The sequence below is a fragment of the Pseudophryne corroboree genome, chromosome 1 (genome assembly GCF_028390025.1).
Source record: "Pseudophryne corroboree isolate aPseCor3 chromosome 1, aPseCor3.hap2, whole genome shotgun sequence".
Taxonomy (NCBI): domain Eukaryota; kingdom Metazoa; phylum Chordata; class Amphibia; order Anura; family Myobatrachidae; genus Pseudophryne; species Pseudophryne corroboree.
The window spans coordinates 183,614,505-183,631,824 of NC_086444.1; the positions used below are offsets into that span (position 1 = coordinate 183,614,505).

Here is a 17,320-nt window from a genome sequence, read left to right on the forward strand (position 1 = left end):
GGGCCGCGGTATGTCAACCTGAACCCTGGTTGAACGTCCCTTACTTGAGCAACTGGCCCCCATATTTTGCAGGTATTGTCCTTTCGGCTAATCCCACAAAAAAACAAAATACTCAATATAAGGCAACGATGAAAGTTCTCCGAGCGCTCTTCACCCGCTCACCGCCCACGTTGGCCAGTACTACCATACACTGTCGATAGCGAAGGCAATGTACCCAACTTAGGGCCCTATGTAACCTCTATTTACTGGAAGTTTCTGGGAATAACTTACCCTTTCCAGTAAATATAAGCTGTTGGAGATTTCCTGAGAGAGACCAGCGAAAACTCCCTAAACCTTTATTATACACAAATCACGCTTGCGTATGCTACATACAGCGCTAATGATACCGCGATTTTACGCAAAGCTCGTAAAAAGGGTATCACGTTGCGCTAAATATTGCACCCACGAACGCGCGGTCCAATCGCACAGCGTATAGGTACTTGTTACTTATCCGCCGTACGACCACTGGAATCGATTTTCAGGCTGCGAAACCTCAGCCGGAGCATATAAAAAAAACAACTAAATGGGTAAACCTTCGCTAACCCCCTGGGCCACGGTACTCTAAACCTCGCTGACCTCCTGGGCCGCGGTACTCTGCTACCTTGCTCCTTTGTACTTCAATCTATATTAACGTGAGTCAGCTGCCTCACGCCACCAAGTCTCCACTCACTTGATGTACCACTCGATGGGATCCCGAATTCCCTGGGTCCACTAAACCTTTATTACGTTTGCTCACTCACGTTCGTTCACTCAAATACACTTTGGTTTTTCTGTACAGAAAATTATCTTTCATTCAGATAAACAGCTTTAGTACCAGAGGCAATACAGTAAAAAAGGTTTTATTTAAACTAAATCTTGGAATCTGAGCAATTTGTGCTAATGTAGCGTGGCTACTGTCCCGCCCCTAAACTAAACAATGCTATTGTGTAATTTGTACTTAGCGGTCGTACCCTTACGCACGTTGCGTAAACACATGACCGTGTGTATGTCTTTATGTTGTGTACGCAGTCCCGTCCTTTGTCCGAGACTCGTGTACAAAAGCCGTACGTCCGCAATAGTACAAATCCCACACTTCTATAAATGTAAGCGATATTACCTATAATCGCTCACTTAATGCAACACAGTTTCTTTCTGTATAAACCTTTTTAACTAGGCCAGACTGTGTTTGTGTTTTACGTTTACTTCCTTAATATTTATTCTATGTTTTAACTAAATAGCAACAAATTTCTCCGCACAGGTCTAAATGAATCTAGTAATCAGTACTTATGGCAACAATGTGAGCAGATATACAGAGTACAGGTGTACGCTTGTGTTGTGTGCGCATTTGGCACCAAACAGAAATTCACAGATTTTTTTAAATAGCTTTGCGTATTTACTCTACGGGTCCCACCAGCATCCCTACAAACCATGCAGAGCAGACGCCACCTAATCAGCAATAAAATAGGGTTTCCAGTGTATCCTGCGGCCAGAAAAAGGTTTACGTAGGATACCTGTCTGCCCTTTGCTGATAGATAAAGTCTGCTTTAACCTGCTAGGCTGCGGGTATGTGGAAAAACCGGACGATGCCCCCAATTGATAATGTCGATATTATCTTAAAACATAAAGCTATACCTTTAAACACACTTTTACCATGGAGCCGCTGCGGCCGCTAAACTTAATATGCACTCTACGTACCTCTTACGCTATTTGCGTAATGAGTCCCGTACCATGTACGGACTCTGCATACAAACGCCACGCTAGGGGTACAAAGTACACGCAGCGCGTACACACCCAATTCAATACACTTTTAAACCTTATGCAGTTAGTCAATGTAATACACTTTAAACCCTAGCAGGGAAAAGAGGACACAACACCGATTTGTAGTTAATCACTGGGTTCCGACACCACAGAGTAATATTTCTGAAAGGGAGTTAACAATACAAATTATGCACTACAATACAACAGAGTAAATGGCTACAGTCAATGTACATACGTGAGAATATTCGCATGCGCCTCCCGGTCCGGTCCTCCGCTATCAGGTAGATAACGTTAAGAGTCTTGTGTGTGGCCGGGCTGCAGCAGACTTTATTTATACAAGTCTTCCAAAAGCAATACAATGGATACTGTAATCCCTTTGTCCATTGGACACAGGGATGCATCTTTACAGTACAGGAGAGGTCATAGGTTGATTTGAAAAGGTGGGCGATGTCTTTCTCAACTGTTCTTGTGGGTGGTCTCCTCTGGATTCCCGCCGCATACATAATATACAGTAAATACAGTTTATATCTATATTCTGCTTCTGCACATAACTAGCCACAGGAACATGCGATCTTCCGCAAACCAACACCGGAATGTTACCCTTAAAATACCCTACAGCTGGATACCAGACACCATCTTATAACCTTAGACTGTCCCCTCCTATCATGCAAAGGTGAATCCCTTTGTTCTGGAATCATTTAAACTGTTGATACTTGCTGATGTGGTGCAGGGGGACTATGTGTACAATGTGCACTATTTGGATTAAATATGTAATGTTTTGATAGCCCTCCATGTGTTCACAAACTCCGCCGTAAATACCCATACCATGCGCAGGACCGCGGGAGCGACCATACGCAAATTGCGGATATGTGCACGCACGGCGGAACAAGTGCACGCGCAGTGGGCATGTGTGTGTATTTTATACGTGCTGTGTGTTCTGTAATATTTTTCGACTTTAACAAATGAGAAGCGGCATTTCTATATTCTTTGTGCGACTGTGGCTGTATCTGCATACAAAATGCTACATTAAAGTGATTTCAAGGAGAACCCTGTAATGTAGCATTTCATATGCAGGTGTAGCAGCAGTCACACACAGAATATAGGCATGCAGAATATCATTTTAATCAGCTTAAGCTTCTTGTGCATCCTATTCGCATAGCAAAGCAATTTAGACGCATTTAAATGGAAAAAGTCACACATAAAGGCGCTCAGAGATACTGAGTCACACTATAGCATGACTAGAAGGCTGCTTAACGTGACTGTAGCAAAGATGTAGGAGGACACATCTGTAGTGGGCACAGGGGCGTCTCTAGAGAGGAGGGGACCCGTGTGCAGACTCCGTGTGTGGGCCACCTCCTCTCCCGTAGCCGTCACGCCGCTGCTAGCGCTCTGAGTGCTGTAGACTCTGGCACAGTACCAGAGTCTACAGCACATGCGCAGGTCTCCAAAAGATGGCCGCCGCGCCATTTTTTTGGAGTCCTGCGCATGCGCTGTAGACTCTGGCACTGTGCCAGAGTCTATAGTGGTCAGTGCGCTAGCAGCAGCGCGACGGCTACAGTAGAGGAGGGGGCCCACACACAGTCAGCAATGGACTCCGGAAAGGTAAGTATAGGAGAAATGGGTGCAGTGTGTGCGGTGTGAGCCCCCCCGGGACTCATGAGCCCATGTGCACCGCACACAGTGCACCCATTATAGAAACGCCAATGAGTGGGCATACCAACGATTGAAATGCCGGTGGTCAGGAGACTGGTGCTGGAATCCCGACTGCAAGAAGTGAGGGTTAGTGTTAGGCTGTGGGAAAGGAGGGTAGAGAGGGGAGTGGGTTAACATACCACCAGGTGTCAGGATTGTGAGTGTCGGCATGCAGCTGTCAGTCATGTGACCATCAGCATCATAAGCACCGGTATCCTGTGACCATCCACAAGATTTCTATGCCTGTCTACAGTGTCATTCATACATACTGTAGAAAGGCATAGATAACTTGTAGTGTTGCATTTAGCAGCACATGTATTACATTATGTATAAACCATACACGGTAATGAAATTAGATCTAACCTTGGGCCTAATTCAGACCTGATCGCTAAACTGCATTTTCGTACAGCAGGCGATCAGGTCTAAACTGTGCATGCGTATGCAACGCAATGCGCAGGTGCGTCACACGGGTACAAAGCGGATCGCCGCTCAGCGACGGGTTTGTGCGAAGAATCCATTCACACGGGTGTTCACAAGGAGATTGACAGGAAGAATCCATTTGTGGGTGTCAACTGACCGTTTTCAGGGTGTGGTTGGAAAAACGCAGGCGTGTCCAAGCGTTTGCAGGGAGGGTTCCTGACGTCAATTCCAGTCCCGGACAGGCTGAAGTGATTGCAGCGGCTGAGTAAGTCCTGGGCTACTCAGAGACTGCACAAGATCTGTTTGTACCGCTCTGCTACACATGCGATCGCACACTTGCAAAGCGAAAATACACTCCCCTGTGGGCGGTGACTATGCGAACGAGGACTGCAAAAAAACCCTAGCGAGTGAACAGGTCTGAATTAGGCCCCATATTAAGCTGTCAGCTGTAAGAATAGAACATTTTGCTGTGAAGATAAGTGAGGTTAATCCATCATAATATTGCAGATCATCTTAATTACTGTAAGTTGTTTTTCTCTGCCGTTGAAGGCTACAAGTGTGCATGTTAAATAAGAAAACAAAGTCCGAAAAATATAAAATAATTTGTAGTTTATTGTCACATTTTTCCTTATAATACAATTCATTTTTCCCTGCAGCACCACGGTCTTCTCAATAGTAGAGCAAGCCCATTACTTTTTATGTATTTTATAGTAATTATTCTTCTCTCTTAAAACATCCAGTTATTGTATGGCCCTTACAATATCTATACCCCTATCCTTCTAAACAAGGTTTCATAGTGTGCTTAAATGTTTTCATATCTTAAAAGTCCATTACATATTTATCACAAACAGCAAAGTTGACTTTAACGTAACCTAGGATTCATTTTTATTTACTGAATGAGTCTCTATTGCAGTATTGTTTCCTATTCTGTTTTTCTGGTTTTCATACCACTGTGTTTTCGCTTATTTGATACAACTCTCTCCCCTCCACCCCCCCCCCTCCCCCCTCCCTGTGTTTTATCTTGTGCCTTAGATGATCTCATGAAAACATTTCTCAGAAGTCTAATCGACTGAAATGTGTTATCGTTTCTAGGCAGTCAGAGCTTACCATTACTTATGGCCCATAAAAGGCTATACTGTAGACCAGATAGGCAGTAAAATCAGGGTTCCTTACCCTAAAATGAAGCTTAACAAATATGAATGTACAAGCTTCAATTATTTAGCACCCCTGTACAGATCTGAATTGTTATACAATGTAGCTTAGGTTTGCCTAGTAAAAACTTTACTTCTTATATTAAGTGAATACTTCATAAAGAGCAAAACAACCTTAAAAGTTGTTGCAACTCAATTACTTTTAGCTTGCCTTTATTTAAAGTTAAACCCATGTAAACATATTTGCTTTGTGACAAACTTCCATTTGTGTAACAATCACTTATGAACCTTTTTTCTTCAGAAATTATTATTTTTTCTTACTTATTATATCTGCTATGCATTTTTTTAGCTGCATTTAAATTATTTGTATAATTTAAGCCTTCAATACAAAACAACATTTTAATTGCACAAATCCATATTATATGCCTCTGGATATGTTAATATATTTTTGTACTTCCTGTGAAGCTAAGTTTTTAAATATGGAAATATATAATTTTAAGCTATCAATGTTATAGTCTACATGCTTACAGTATATCTGATATTTATTTGTGGTATGCATACAATTCATAAGCGTGTTTCTTTCCATGTAAAGAATTTCTCAAATTACTGATAAAAACTCATTATGTTTGGAAACTAAAATCATGGACAACACTATAAAATTCTAAATACTCAATAACATCAGTAGGGTAAGGATGTAACGCATTAATTCAGGAGTTATATTTTCTTATCATAATAATATAAAGAGTTGGGAATTTTATAAATAAAATTTGATAAAATAAGAAGTGTGCTTTTTAAAATAAGAAAACATTCTCTACAACAAACATAAAATAATTTGGAAAAAAACATAGTGTTGTCTTTTTGTCCCTGCGCTGCATGCTCAACGAAATATAAATATACTTTGACAATATTCTGACACATCATATTATTGGCATTTAATAAGAGGAAGGATAATATCATAGCTATAATACACGCAATTATTTATTTCATACTATTTGTTTAATTAAATAGGCGCGTGCTCTTAGGTATGAGAAGAAATTAACGTTTTAAAAACAGGGAACATGTATTATATTATTGTTAATGAATAATTAAATCCAATTGCATTTATACTTTCACTGTAAATATGAACAAAATATTAAATATATCTTTATAAAGACAATAATATTTAAAGACTTACATATAATAAATTTGTTATAATTTTTTTGTGTTTTGTTCTGTCCAGCAGTTCACATGGAATAACTGCCCTGAGAAGATGCTAAATGCGTCTTACTAAACAACCTTTGCTGCTTAAATAACCGAGTAAAGCTTGTAAAATGTACCTGTAACTCAATGCTGCTTAGGCATCATTTAGCGCAATTAAAAACAAAGTAGGGTTCATACATTAATTATGCAAACATTCATTAATATTTCATACACAATAAAAATACAGTTTGAATGTTGACAATATTTTTTTTTTTTTGCTGTGCTTCATACAACATCACTGGATTATTATTTTTTGTGGTTTTTTTCATAATCATAAAACCATGTTTCAAAGCGAATACAATTGAAATACTTAAGCTTTTTGCAAACTGTCCTTCTAGGTTTGCAAAACAAGCATTTAGACACTGGAAGGACATAATTTAAACCTGATGATCATTTGTTTTCCTGGTAGTGCATTTAAAAATATCTGTATAGCAACAATTTAAAAATGTGCTTTATATACTTTTGTTTGGAATAATCTTGCATTCCACATTTTACATTTTAGCAACTGTCAAGCTATGGCATGTCCCATTCATTAAACTACTTTGTATACTACTTGGTATAGTTTGTTATGATTTAATAATCATTCTGCTCTAGTTCAAAATTAATTAGAATTTTTCTTAAAATATTTTTTTTTTGCACAGATGATTTATAAAAAGAATTTCATACAAAAAAATTACGCGAATGACATGGATTTATGACAATAATTTTTACAGTAAGTAAAAAGGTTTATCACAGTTTTTATAGCTTGCATGAGTTCATTTTTAAAATAAATCTTTCACATGTTCTTAATGTTTTCTTTAATACTGTTTTGTATTCTTAGGATATTGTAGTTCTATGCTTTATAACAGTAAACACCATATAGCTTGTGCTTTTTGTCTGGGAAACCTACAAAACGTACAGCTGCCTCATTGGGACTGCAGCGTCTTCTTGGCCTTGAGATTGGGTAACGGACACTGCCATCAGCCAACCATCCTCCATCACATCGGTCGTAGCCAAGGAACTTCCATGCTGCATACATCTGGCCTACTTTAGCAATCTGAGCACCATCTTTAATACAGGCCTGCACAGCTTCATCGTAAGTAAGCTTTGTTGGGTGTATAAGGTAGTAGAAACGACCTATTGAAAAAAAGGAAAAAAGAAATTGCTCATTAAAATCTAAAAGCCAAGTTGATTTACAACACATAATGAAGAAAACATTAAATAAATAAAATACTTCAGCAAAAAGTCTGTATGTCTAATTCTAGAACAACTGGTGATGGTGAGGAAATTCACTGTAATGAAGTTCCTCCCCTTCTTTTCTAAAGCTCTGCAGGGGCTGGTGCATTTGTAGTGAAGCTCCAATGAGCAGAGTAGCATGGGGGCTTTTTTCCGGCAAACTAAACACATTGCTTTGAAGGAATATGAGTTTGCTGTGTACCTAAAATTATACATTAATGACGGCATAACAAAGATATACTGTAAACTGAATGGTGTGCAGGTTTAATCTGATAGGAACCTACAGTATAATGGTATTTTTTCTTGGGTTGGAAACTTTAGATTTAGCCAGTGGCGAATTTCCCATTAGGCACCTGAGGCACGTGCCTAGGGGTGGCACCTGTTTAGGGGTGGCACTTGGATGCTTGTGTTGGTACTGTCAGCCCAAAAAGTGTCAGTAACTGCACAATATATCCACTGTACTATACCATATGCCATCTTGAATGGTGTATAAATGGGTAGGACACGCACAGACTGCCCCTATAAGCTGTCCTACTTAGTAAATATGTATACATACTTAATAATATAAAAAATGTCATAGTGGCTTTTTTAATTATTCTATTAAATTAGCTATCATCAAATGAGAGTTTATAACCAATCAATAAAAATTATAAAATTAGGGAGGCTGGGGCGGCAGTTACGGTTGTGCCTAGGCGCGGCATGACCCCTAAATCCGCCCATGGATTTAGCTGTAATATAACATAAAGTATTTGATTTGTTTCATTCTAATTATGTAATGTTCATTGTTTGCAATTTTAGCGGTTTTAAGCTGAACTAGAAAGATTCCTATAGAGGTATAAAAAAGCACTGTGTCTGTTCTATTGCTTAAAGAGATTGTTTTGTAGAACACTTAGAAACTGGCCATCATGCTATTAAATAAAAAAGATATGTATATAAACAACAAAAAAAGAGGAAACAACATTTTTTCTTATTTAGAAATATCCATTAATGTAATTTTGGCATCCAGTCTAACGATTTTCATTTAGAATAATAAATGTGCAAATGTTAAGCATGAAAAAAAAGCAATCCTACTCTCTCATAAATAAATACGGCTCGCACAGGCCTGGGAATTACTTATAACATCTACCATCATGACTGACTGTGAGGTTCCACAGCAGCTGCTGTACCTGTATGAAGAAAGGTCACCAGGTTGGATGTGAAAGTCATAGGTCCAGTTTACATCCAACCATGTGATGCTATCTTCCCCCTTGTATATCATGCAGCTGCTGAGTCTCCTGACCAATCATGAAAATACTGCAATTCTGCCTGCTTCTCCAAACTGTGTAGTAGAATGGCCCAAAGTCAGGACTTTAACATAGGATTTTAATACTGTGAGCTCAACTAGGACCGTAGCATCTCAAACAGTGTGAAAACATATCCACAAAGGCATTTCACAAAAACAGAAATTGGTCAAAAAGATATATACAGTATGCACTAGTGATGAGCGGGTTCGGTTTCCGAGAAACCGAACCCCCCCGAACTTTACCCTTTTTACACGGGTCCGAGCCATACTCGGATTCTCCCGTATGGCTCGGCTAACCCGAGCGCGCCCGAACGTCATCATCCCGCTGTCGGATTCTCGCGAGATTCGGATTCTATATAAGCAGCCGCGCGTCGCCGCCATTTTCACACGTGCATTGAGATTGATAGGGAGAGGACGTGGCTGGCGTCCTCTCCGTTTATATAGTTAAAGTTAGTTGATCTGATTGCTACTGCTTAGCTTATTGTGGGGAGGATTGGGGAGCAGCTGTTAGGAGGAGTACAGTGCAGAGTTTTGCTAGTTTTTTTTTTATCCGTTCTCTGCCTGAAAAAAACGCTCCATACCATATCTGTGCTCAGCCTCAGTGTGCTGCATGATATATCTGACTGTGCTGAGTGCTCACACTGCTTAATTGTGGGGGAGACTGGGGAGCAGCTATAGCAGGAGTACAGTGCACAGTTTTGCTGACAGTGACCACCAGTATACGTTTGTCTGCCTGAAAAACACTCCTGTGGTGTCTTTTTTTCTTTATACTATAAGTATAAACGCAGTCTGCTGACAGTGTCCACCAGGTCCATTATACTGTATATAGCAGTACGGTAGGCCACTGCTGTACCTACCTCTGTGTCTTCAGTCACTCGCCGTCATACATAAAGTATACTATCCATCCATCTACATTGTATACCTGTGGTGTCTTTTTTTCTTTATACTATAAACGCAGTCTGCTGACAGTGTCCACCAGGTCCATTATACTGTATATAGCAGTACGGTAGGCCACTGCTGTACCTACCTCTGTGTCTTCAGTCACTCGTCGTCATACATAAAGTATACTATCCATCCATCTACATTGTATACCTGTGGTGTCTTTTTTTCTTTATACTATAAACGCAGTCTGCTGACAGTGTCCACCAGGTCCATTATACTGTATATAGCAGTACGGTAGGCCACTGCTGTACCTACCTCTGTGTCTTCAGTCACTCGTCGTCATACATAAAGTATACTATCCATCCATCTACATTGTATACCTGTGGTGTCTTTTTTTCTTTATACTATAAACGCAGTCTGCTGACAGTGTCCACCAGGTCCATTATACTGTATATAGCAGTACGGTAGGCCACTGCTGTACCTACCTCTGTGTCTTCAGTCACTCATCGTCATACATAAAGTATACTATCCATCCATCTACATTGTATACCTGTGGTGTCTTTTTTTCTTTATACTATAAACGCAGTCTGCTGACAGTGTCCACTAGGTCCATTATACTGTATATAGCAGTACGGTAGGCCACTGCTGTACCTACCTCTGTGTCTTCAGTCACTCGTCGTCATACATAAAGTATACTATCCACCCATCAACATTGTATACCTGTGGTGTCTTTTTTTCTTTATACTATAAACGCAGTCTGCTGACAGTGTCCACCAGGTCCATTATACTGTATATAGCAGTACGGTAGGCCACTGCTGTACCTACCTCTGTGTCTTCAGTCACTCGTCGTCATACATAAAGTATACTATCCATCCATCTACATTGTATACCTGTGGTGTCTTTTTTTCTTTATACTATAAACGCAGTCTGCTGACAGTGTCCACCAGGTCCATTATACTGTATATAGCAGTACGGTAGGCCACTGCTGTACCTACCTCTGTGTCTTCAGTCACTCGTCGTCATACATAAAGTATACTATCCATCCATCTACATTGTATACCTGTGGTGTCTTTTTTTCTTTATACTATAAACCCAGTCTGCTGACAGTGTCCACCAGGTCCATTATACTGTATATAGCAGTACGGTAGGCCACTGCTGTACCTACCTCTGTGTCTTCAGTCACTCGTCGTCATACATAAAGTATACTATGCATCCATCTACATTGTATACCTGTGGTGTCTTTTTTTCTTTATACTATAAACGCAGTCTGCTGACAGTGTCCACCAGGTCCATTATACTGTAGATAGCAGTACGGTAGGCCACTGCTGTACCTACCTCTGTGTCTTCAGTCACTCGTCGTCATACATAAAGTATACTATCCATCCATCTACATTGTATACCTGTGGTGCCTTTTAGTTGTGCGCATTAAAATATGGAGAACAAAAATGTGGAGGTTAAAAAAATAGGGAAAGATCAAGATCCACTTCCACCTCGTGCTGAAGCTGCTACCACTAGTCATGGCCGAGACGATGAAATGCCATCAACGTCGTCTGCCAAGGCCGATGCCCAATGTCATAGTACAGAGCATGTAAAATCCAAAACACAAAAGATCAGTAAAAAAATGATCCAAAAATCAAAATTAAAAGCGTCTGAGGAGAAGCGTAAACTTGCCAATATGCCATTTATGACACGGAGTGGCAAGGAACGGCTGAGGCCCTGGCCTATGTTCATGGCTAGTGGTTCAGCTTCACATGAGGATGGAAGCACTCATCCTCTCGCTAGAAAAAAGAAAAGACTTAAGCTGGCAAAAGCACAGCAAAGAACTGTGCGTTCTTCGAAGTCACAAATCCCCAATGAGAGTCCAATTGTGTTGGTTGCGATGCCTGACCTTCCCAACACTGGACAGGAAGATGTCACTGTTGAAGTACACCAGGATGAGGATATGGGTGTTGCTGGCGCTGGGGAGGAAATTGACAAGGAGGATTCTGATGGTGACGTGGTTTGTTTAAGTCAGGCACCCGGGGAGACACCTGTTGTCCGTGGGACGAATATGGCCATTGACATGCCTGGTCAAAATACAAAAAAATCAGCTCTTCGGTGTGGAATTATTTCAACAGAAATGCGGACAACAGGTGTCAAGCCGTGTGTTGCCTTTGTCAAGCTGTAATAAGTAGGGGTAAGGACGTTAACCACCTCGGAACATCCTCCCTTATACGTCACCTGCAGCACATTCATCATAAGTCAGTGACAAGTTCAAAAACTTTGGGTGACAGCGGAAGCAGTCCACTGACCACTAAATCCCTTCCTCTTGTAACCAAGCTCCTGCAAACCACACCACCAACTCCCTCAGTGTCAATTTCCTCCTTACCCAGGAAAGCCAATAGTCCTGCAGGCCATGTCACTGGCAAGTCTGACGAGTTCTCTCCTGCCTGGGATTCCTCCGGTGGATCCTTGAGTGTAACGCCTACTGCTGCTGGCGCTGCTGTTGTTGCTGCTGGGAGTCGATCGTCATCCCAGAGGGGAAGTCGGAAGACCACTTGTACTACTTCCAGTAAGCAATTGACTGTCCAACAGTCCTTTGCGAGGAAGATGAAATATCACAGCAGTCATCCTGCTGCAAAGCGGATAACTGAGGCCTTGGCAGCCTGGGCGGTGAGAAACGTGGTTCCGGTATCCATCGTTAATTCAGAGCCAACTAGAGACTTGATTGAGGTACTGTGTCCCCGGTACCAAATACCATCTAGGTTCCATTTCTCTAGGCAGGCGATACCGAAAATGTACACAGACCTCAGAAAAAGACTCACCAGTGTCCTAAAAAATGCAGTTGTACCCAATGTCCACTTAACCACGGACATGTGGACAAGTGGAGCAGGGCAGACTCAGGACTACATGACTGTGACAGCCCACTGGTTAGATGTATTGCCTCCCGCTGCAAGAACAGCAGCGGCGGCACCAGTAGCAGCATCTCGCAAACGCCAACTCGTTCCTAGGCAGGCTACGCTTTGTATCACCGCTTTCCAGAAGAGGCACACAGCTGACAACCTCTTACGGCAACTGAGGAAGATCTTCGCAGAATGGCTTACCCCAATTGGACTCTCCTGGGGATTTGTGGCATCGGACAACGCCAGCAATATTGTGCGTGCATTACATCTGAGCAAATTCCAGCACGTCCCATGTTTTGCACATACCTTGAATTTGATGGTGCAGAATTATTTAAAAAACGACAGGGGCGTGCAAGAGATGCTGTCGGTGGCCAGAAGAATTGCGGGCCACTTTCGGCGTACAGGCACCGCGTACAGAAGACTGGAGCACCACCAAAAACACCTGAACCTGCCCTGCCATCATCTGAAGCAAGAGGTGGTAACCAGGTGGAATTCAACCCTCTATATGCTTCAGAGGATGGAGGAGCAGCAAAAGGCCATTCAAGCCTATACATCTGGCCATGATATAGGCAAAGGAGGTGGAATGCACCTGACTCAAGCGCAGTGGAGAATGATTACAACGTTGTGCAAGGTTCTGCAACCTTTTGAACTTGCCACACGTGAAGTCAGTTCAGACACTGCCAGCCTGAGTCAGGTCATTCCCCTCATCAGGCTTTTGCAGAAGAAACTGGAGACATTGAAGGAGGAGCTAAAACAGAGCGATTCCGCTAGGCATGTATGACTTGTGGATGGAGCCCTTCATTCGCTTAACCAGGATTCACGGGTGGTCAATCTGTTGAAATCAGAGCACTACATTTTGGCCACCGTGCTCGATCCTAGATTTAAAACCTACGTTGTATCTCTCTTTCCGGCAGACACAAGTCTGCAGAGGTTCAAAGACCTGCTGGTGAGAAATTTGTCAAGTCAAGCGGAACGTGACCCGTCAACATCTCCTCCTTCACATTCTCCCGCAACTGGGGGTGCGAGGAAAAGGCTACGAATTCCGAGCCCACCCACTGGCGGCGATGCAGGGCAGTCTGGAGCGAGTGCTGACATCTGGTCCGGACTGAAGGACCTGCCAACGATTACTGACATGTCGTCTACTGTCACTGCATATGATTCTCTCACCATTGAAAGAATGGTGGAGGATTATATGAGTGACCGCATCCAAGTAGGCACGTCAGACAGTCCGTACGTATACTGGCAGGAAAAAGAGGCAATTTGGAGGCCCTTGCACAAACTGGCTTTATTCTACCTAAGTTGCCCTCCCTCCAGTGTGTACTCCGAAAGAGTGTTTAGTGCCGCCGCTCACCTTGTCAGCAATTGGCGTACGAGGTTACTTCCAGAAAATGTGGAGAAGATGATGTTCATTAAAATGAATTATAATCAATTCCTCCGTGGAGACATTCACCAGCAGCAATTGCCTCCAGAAAGTACACGGGGACCTGAGATGGTGGATTCCAGTGGGGACGAATTAATAATCTGTGAGGAGGGGGATGTACACAGTGAAAGGGGTGATGAAATCGGACGATGATGATGAGGTGGACATCTTGCCTCTGTAGAGCCAGTTTGTGCAAGGAGAGATTGATTGCTTCTTTTTTGGTGAGGGCCCAAACCAACCAGTCATTTCAGTCACAGTCGTGTGGCAGACCCTGTCGCTGAAATGATGGGTTCGTTAAAGTGTGCATGTCCTGTTTATACAACATAAGGGTGGGTGGGAGGGCCCAAGGACAATTCCATCTTGCACCTCTTTTTTCTTTCATTTTTCTTTGCGTCATGTGCTGTTTGGGGAGTATTTTTTTGAAGGGCCATCCTGCGTGACACTGCAGTGCCACTCCTAGATGGGCCAGGTGTTTGTGTCGGCCACTTGGGTCGCTTAGCTTAGTCACACAGCTACCTCATTGCACCTCTTTTTTTCTTTGCGTCATGTGCTGTTTGGTGAGTATTTTTTTCAAGTGCCATCCTGTCTGACACTGCAGTGCCACTCCTAGATGGGCCAGGTGTTTGTGTCGGCCACTTGGGTCGCTTAGCTTAGTCACACAGCTACCTCATTGCGCCTCTTTTTTTCTTTGCGTCATGTGCTGTTTGGGGAGTATTTTTTTGAAGGGCCATCCTGCGTGACACTGCAGTGCCACTCCTAGATGGGCCAGGTGCTCGTGTCGGCCACTTGGGTCGCTTATCTTAGTCACACAGCTACCTCATTGCGCCTCTTTTTTTCTTTGCGTCATGTGCTGTTTGGGGAGTATTTTTTTGAAGGGCCATCCTGCGTGACACTGCAGTGCCACTCCTAGATGGGCCAGGTGTTTGTGTCGGCCACTTGGGTCGCTTAGCTTAGTCACACAGCTACCTCGGTGCAAATTTTAGGACTAAAAATAATATTGTGAGGTGTGAGGTGTTCAGAATAGACTGAAAATGAGTGGAAATTATGGTTATTGAGGTTAATAATACTATGGGATCAAAATGACCCCCAAATTCTATGATTTAAGCTGTTTTTTAGGGTTTTTTGAAAAAAACACCCGAATCCAAAACACACCCGAATCCGACCAAAAAATTTCGGTGAGGTTTTGCCAAAACGCGTTCGAACCCAAAACACGGCCGCGGAACCGAACCCAAAACCAAAACACAAAACCCGAAAAATTTCCGGTGCACATCACTAGTATGCACACAATTGGCAAATCAGTTGCTAGGAAATATGTGCTGTTCTGATTAATGTGTTTTTTTCTATGAGCTTTTTAGTATTTTATGTTTTTGTAAGGACAGTGAATAGAACTAGAGCATGGAAGATATATATATATATATATATACATACAACTAGAGATGTTACCCCCTCACCTCCTCTCCTCTCACTGACCATTGACAATACTATCCCCTACTCAAGTCATCCTAGACTCTCCCCTCACAAAATAAGTCTATCTTCCATCCCTGCTGATTCCATCTTAGGCCCAAATGTATTAAGCCTTAAAAAGTGGTATAGTGGAGACACATAAAGAGTGATAAATGACCAGCCAATCAGCTTCCTAACTGCCATGTAACAGGCTGTGGTTGAAAAGTGACAGTTATGAGCTGATTGGCTGGTACTTTATCACTCTTGTATCCGTCTCCACTCTATCACATTTTAAGGTTTAATACATTTGGGAATTAGGACCATTTCTATGATGACATTTCACCTTGGACACACCACAAATCCATTCTCTCATTTTCTCTCACCTTAACTATTTCACCATCCTATGTAACCTCCCTCTCACCCACCTCTATCTTCATTGCCACTGCTCAGGCTATTATCCTATCTGTGTTCTGTGTTGACCTCCACTCTCTGCCAGTTGCTATACTGGCTCCCTATCTCCTATAGAATAAAACTGAAATGTCTCATCATCACATCCTCTGCACTTTTGTAACTTACTCCTATGCACAATCAGACCATTCACTACTCCCCAAGATTAGAAAACTCATATTTTCAACAAATCTTAACAGCCTTCTCATACTACAGCCCTACTGCCCCTCCCATCCCTTTTTTGTCTGCCCACCCACCCCCCACATTGTATACTTTCAAGAGCAAGGCCTTTTTCCATGTATTTTCCTTCTTTTCTCGTGTTTTCCTGCCTACACTATCAGATTCACTTCTTCACCTTCTGGGCAGTGTCAAAGGACCTAATTCATGTAAGGAAGGAAGCGGCTGCGCAATTCCATGGTAATTAAAATTCAAATGCAGCAGGTGATATCTGTAGGAGATAGGGGCCTCCTGCACGCATATGCAAGATCTGAGTGCTGCGCCTATGGACGCAGCCTCTGAAACCATCATGACCATCGGTCGCTATTTGCAGTGTTTTTATGCACTGTCAGCCTATGTAAGCTATAGCTTGCTCAAGCTGGTCGTCGGATCCAGACACCCATGTCCAATTAGGAAAGTGTATACCAACGCTGGCTGTTTGTAGAAAAACAGAACGGTTTGTAATATTAAAAATATAGATAACAATTTATTAAAATTACACACAACATGTATAATCAGAAATTCATGAATATTAATATATATCACCAATTCTCTATGCTGGTGTAGCTTGGTTGCCAAAGATCTCCACAATAAGGCTGGATCCTGAGGAAGCTGGTCACATTATACCAGCGAAACGTGTTGAGCCTACCCACCACTGTGCCCTGCCATCTGGATCTCCTACTTGCATGCTGGCGATATTTGGACCCTCTTTTTGCCTTACTGGGACTTCAAGCACCTTTGGTAGAACGGATTCCCCACCTCACAGAGAACTCTTTCCTAGCTGAGGAACCATTACCTTGCACCATTACCTTGGCCTACCGGTATCTGTCACTTTCACCTCAAGACTTCATTTAGTCTGACATCCGGTGATGCTATTATGAGTCCAAGCCAGCCTTATTATTATAACAAGCCGTTCTATTTTTCTATTTTTCTATAAACAGCCAGCGCTGGAACACACACTTTCATTTTTGTTATCTACCCAAACGGGAACCTACCCTTCCCTTACTGGCTGCTGTTGATTGCGCACCTGATAATACTTACCCAGGTCCAATTAATCTGTGTCAGACAATGCAGACCCTGGACCCATCACACCTTAAAACGGTCTGACACCCTCCCATTTTGAAAAACGGTGCTGGGTGCCGACCCCCAAACACCACAGCATGTCAACCATTCTGCCGCTGACAGGAGGCTGTGAGTGATATAGCAAGACCTGTTCTGCGCATGTGACAGCCCCACAACCATTGGATTTGTACAT

The 17,320-nt window shown here is 42.4% G+C and overlaps 1 protein-coding gene across 2 annotated transcripts in view; it reads right to left on the reverse strand.

The window, feature by feature from the left end:
• Window positions 1-4,883: 4,883 nt before the first annotated feature.
• Window positions 4,884-17,320, reverse strand: part of HAPLN1 (hyaluronan and proteoglycan link protein 1) — a 217,309-nt gene continuing 204,872 nt past the window's right edge. For both annotated transcript variants that reach the window (XM_063963954.1, XM_063963953.1), the window contains one exon: window positions 4,884-7,394. In XM_063963954.1, the coding sequence (XP_063820024.1) occupies window positions 7,111-7,394 (284 nt within the window). In that variant the 3' untranslated portion in view covers window positions 4,884-7,110. The remainder of the gene's footprint in view (window positions 7,395-17,320) is intronic.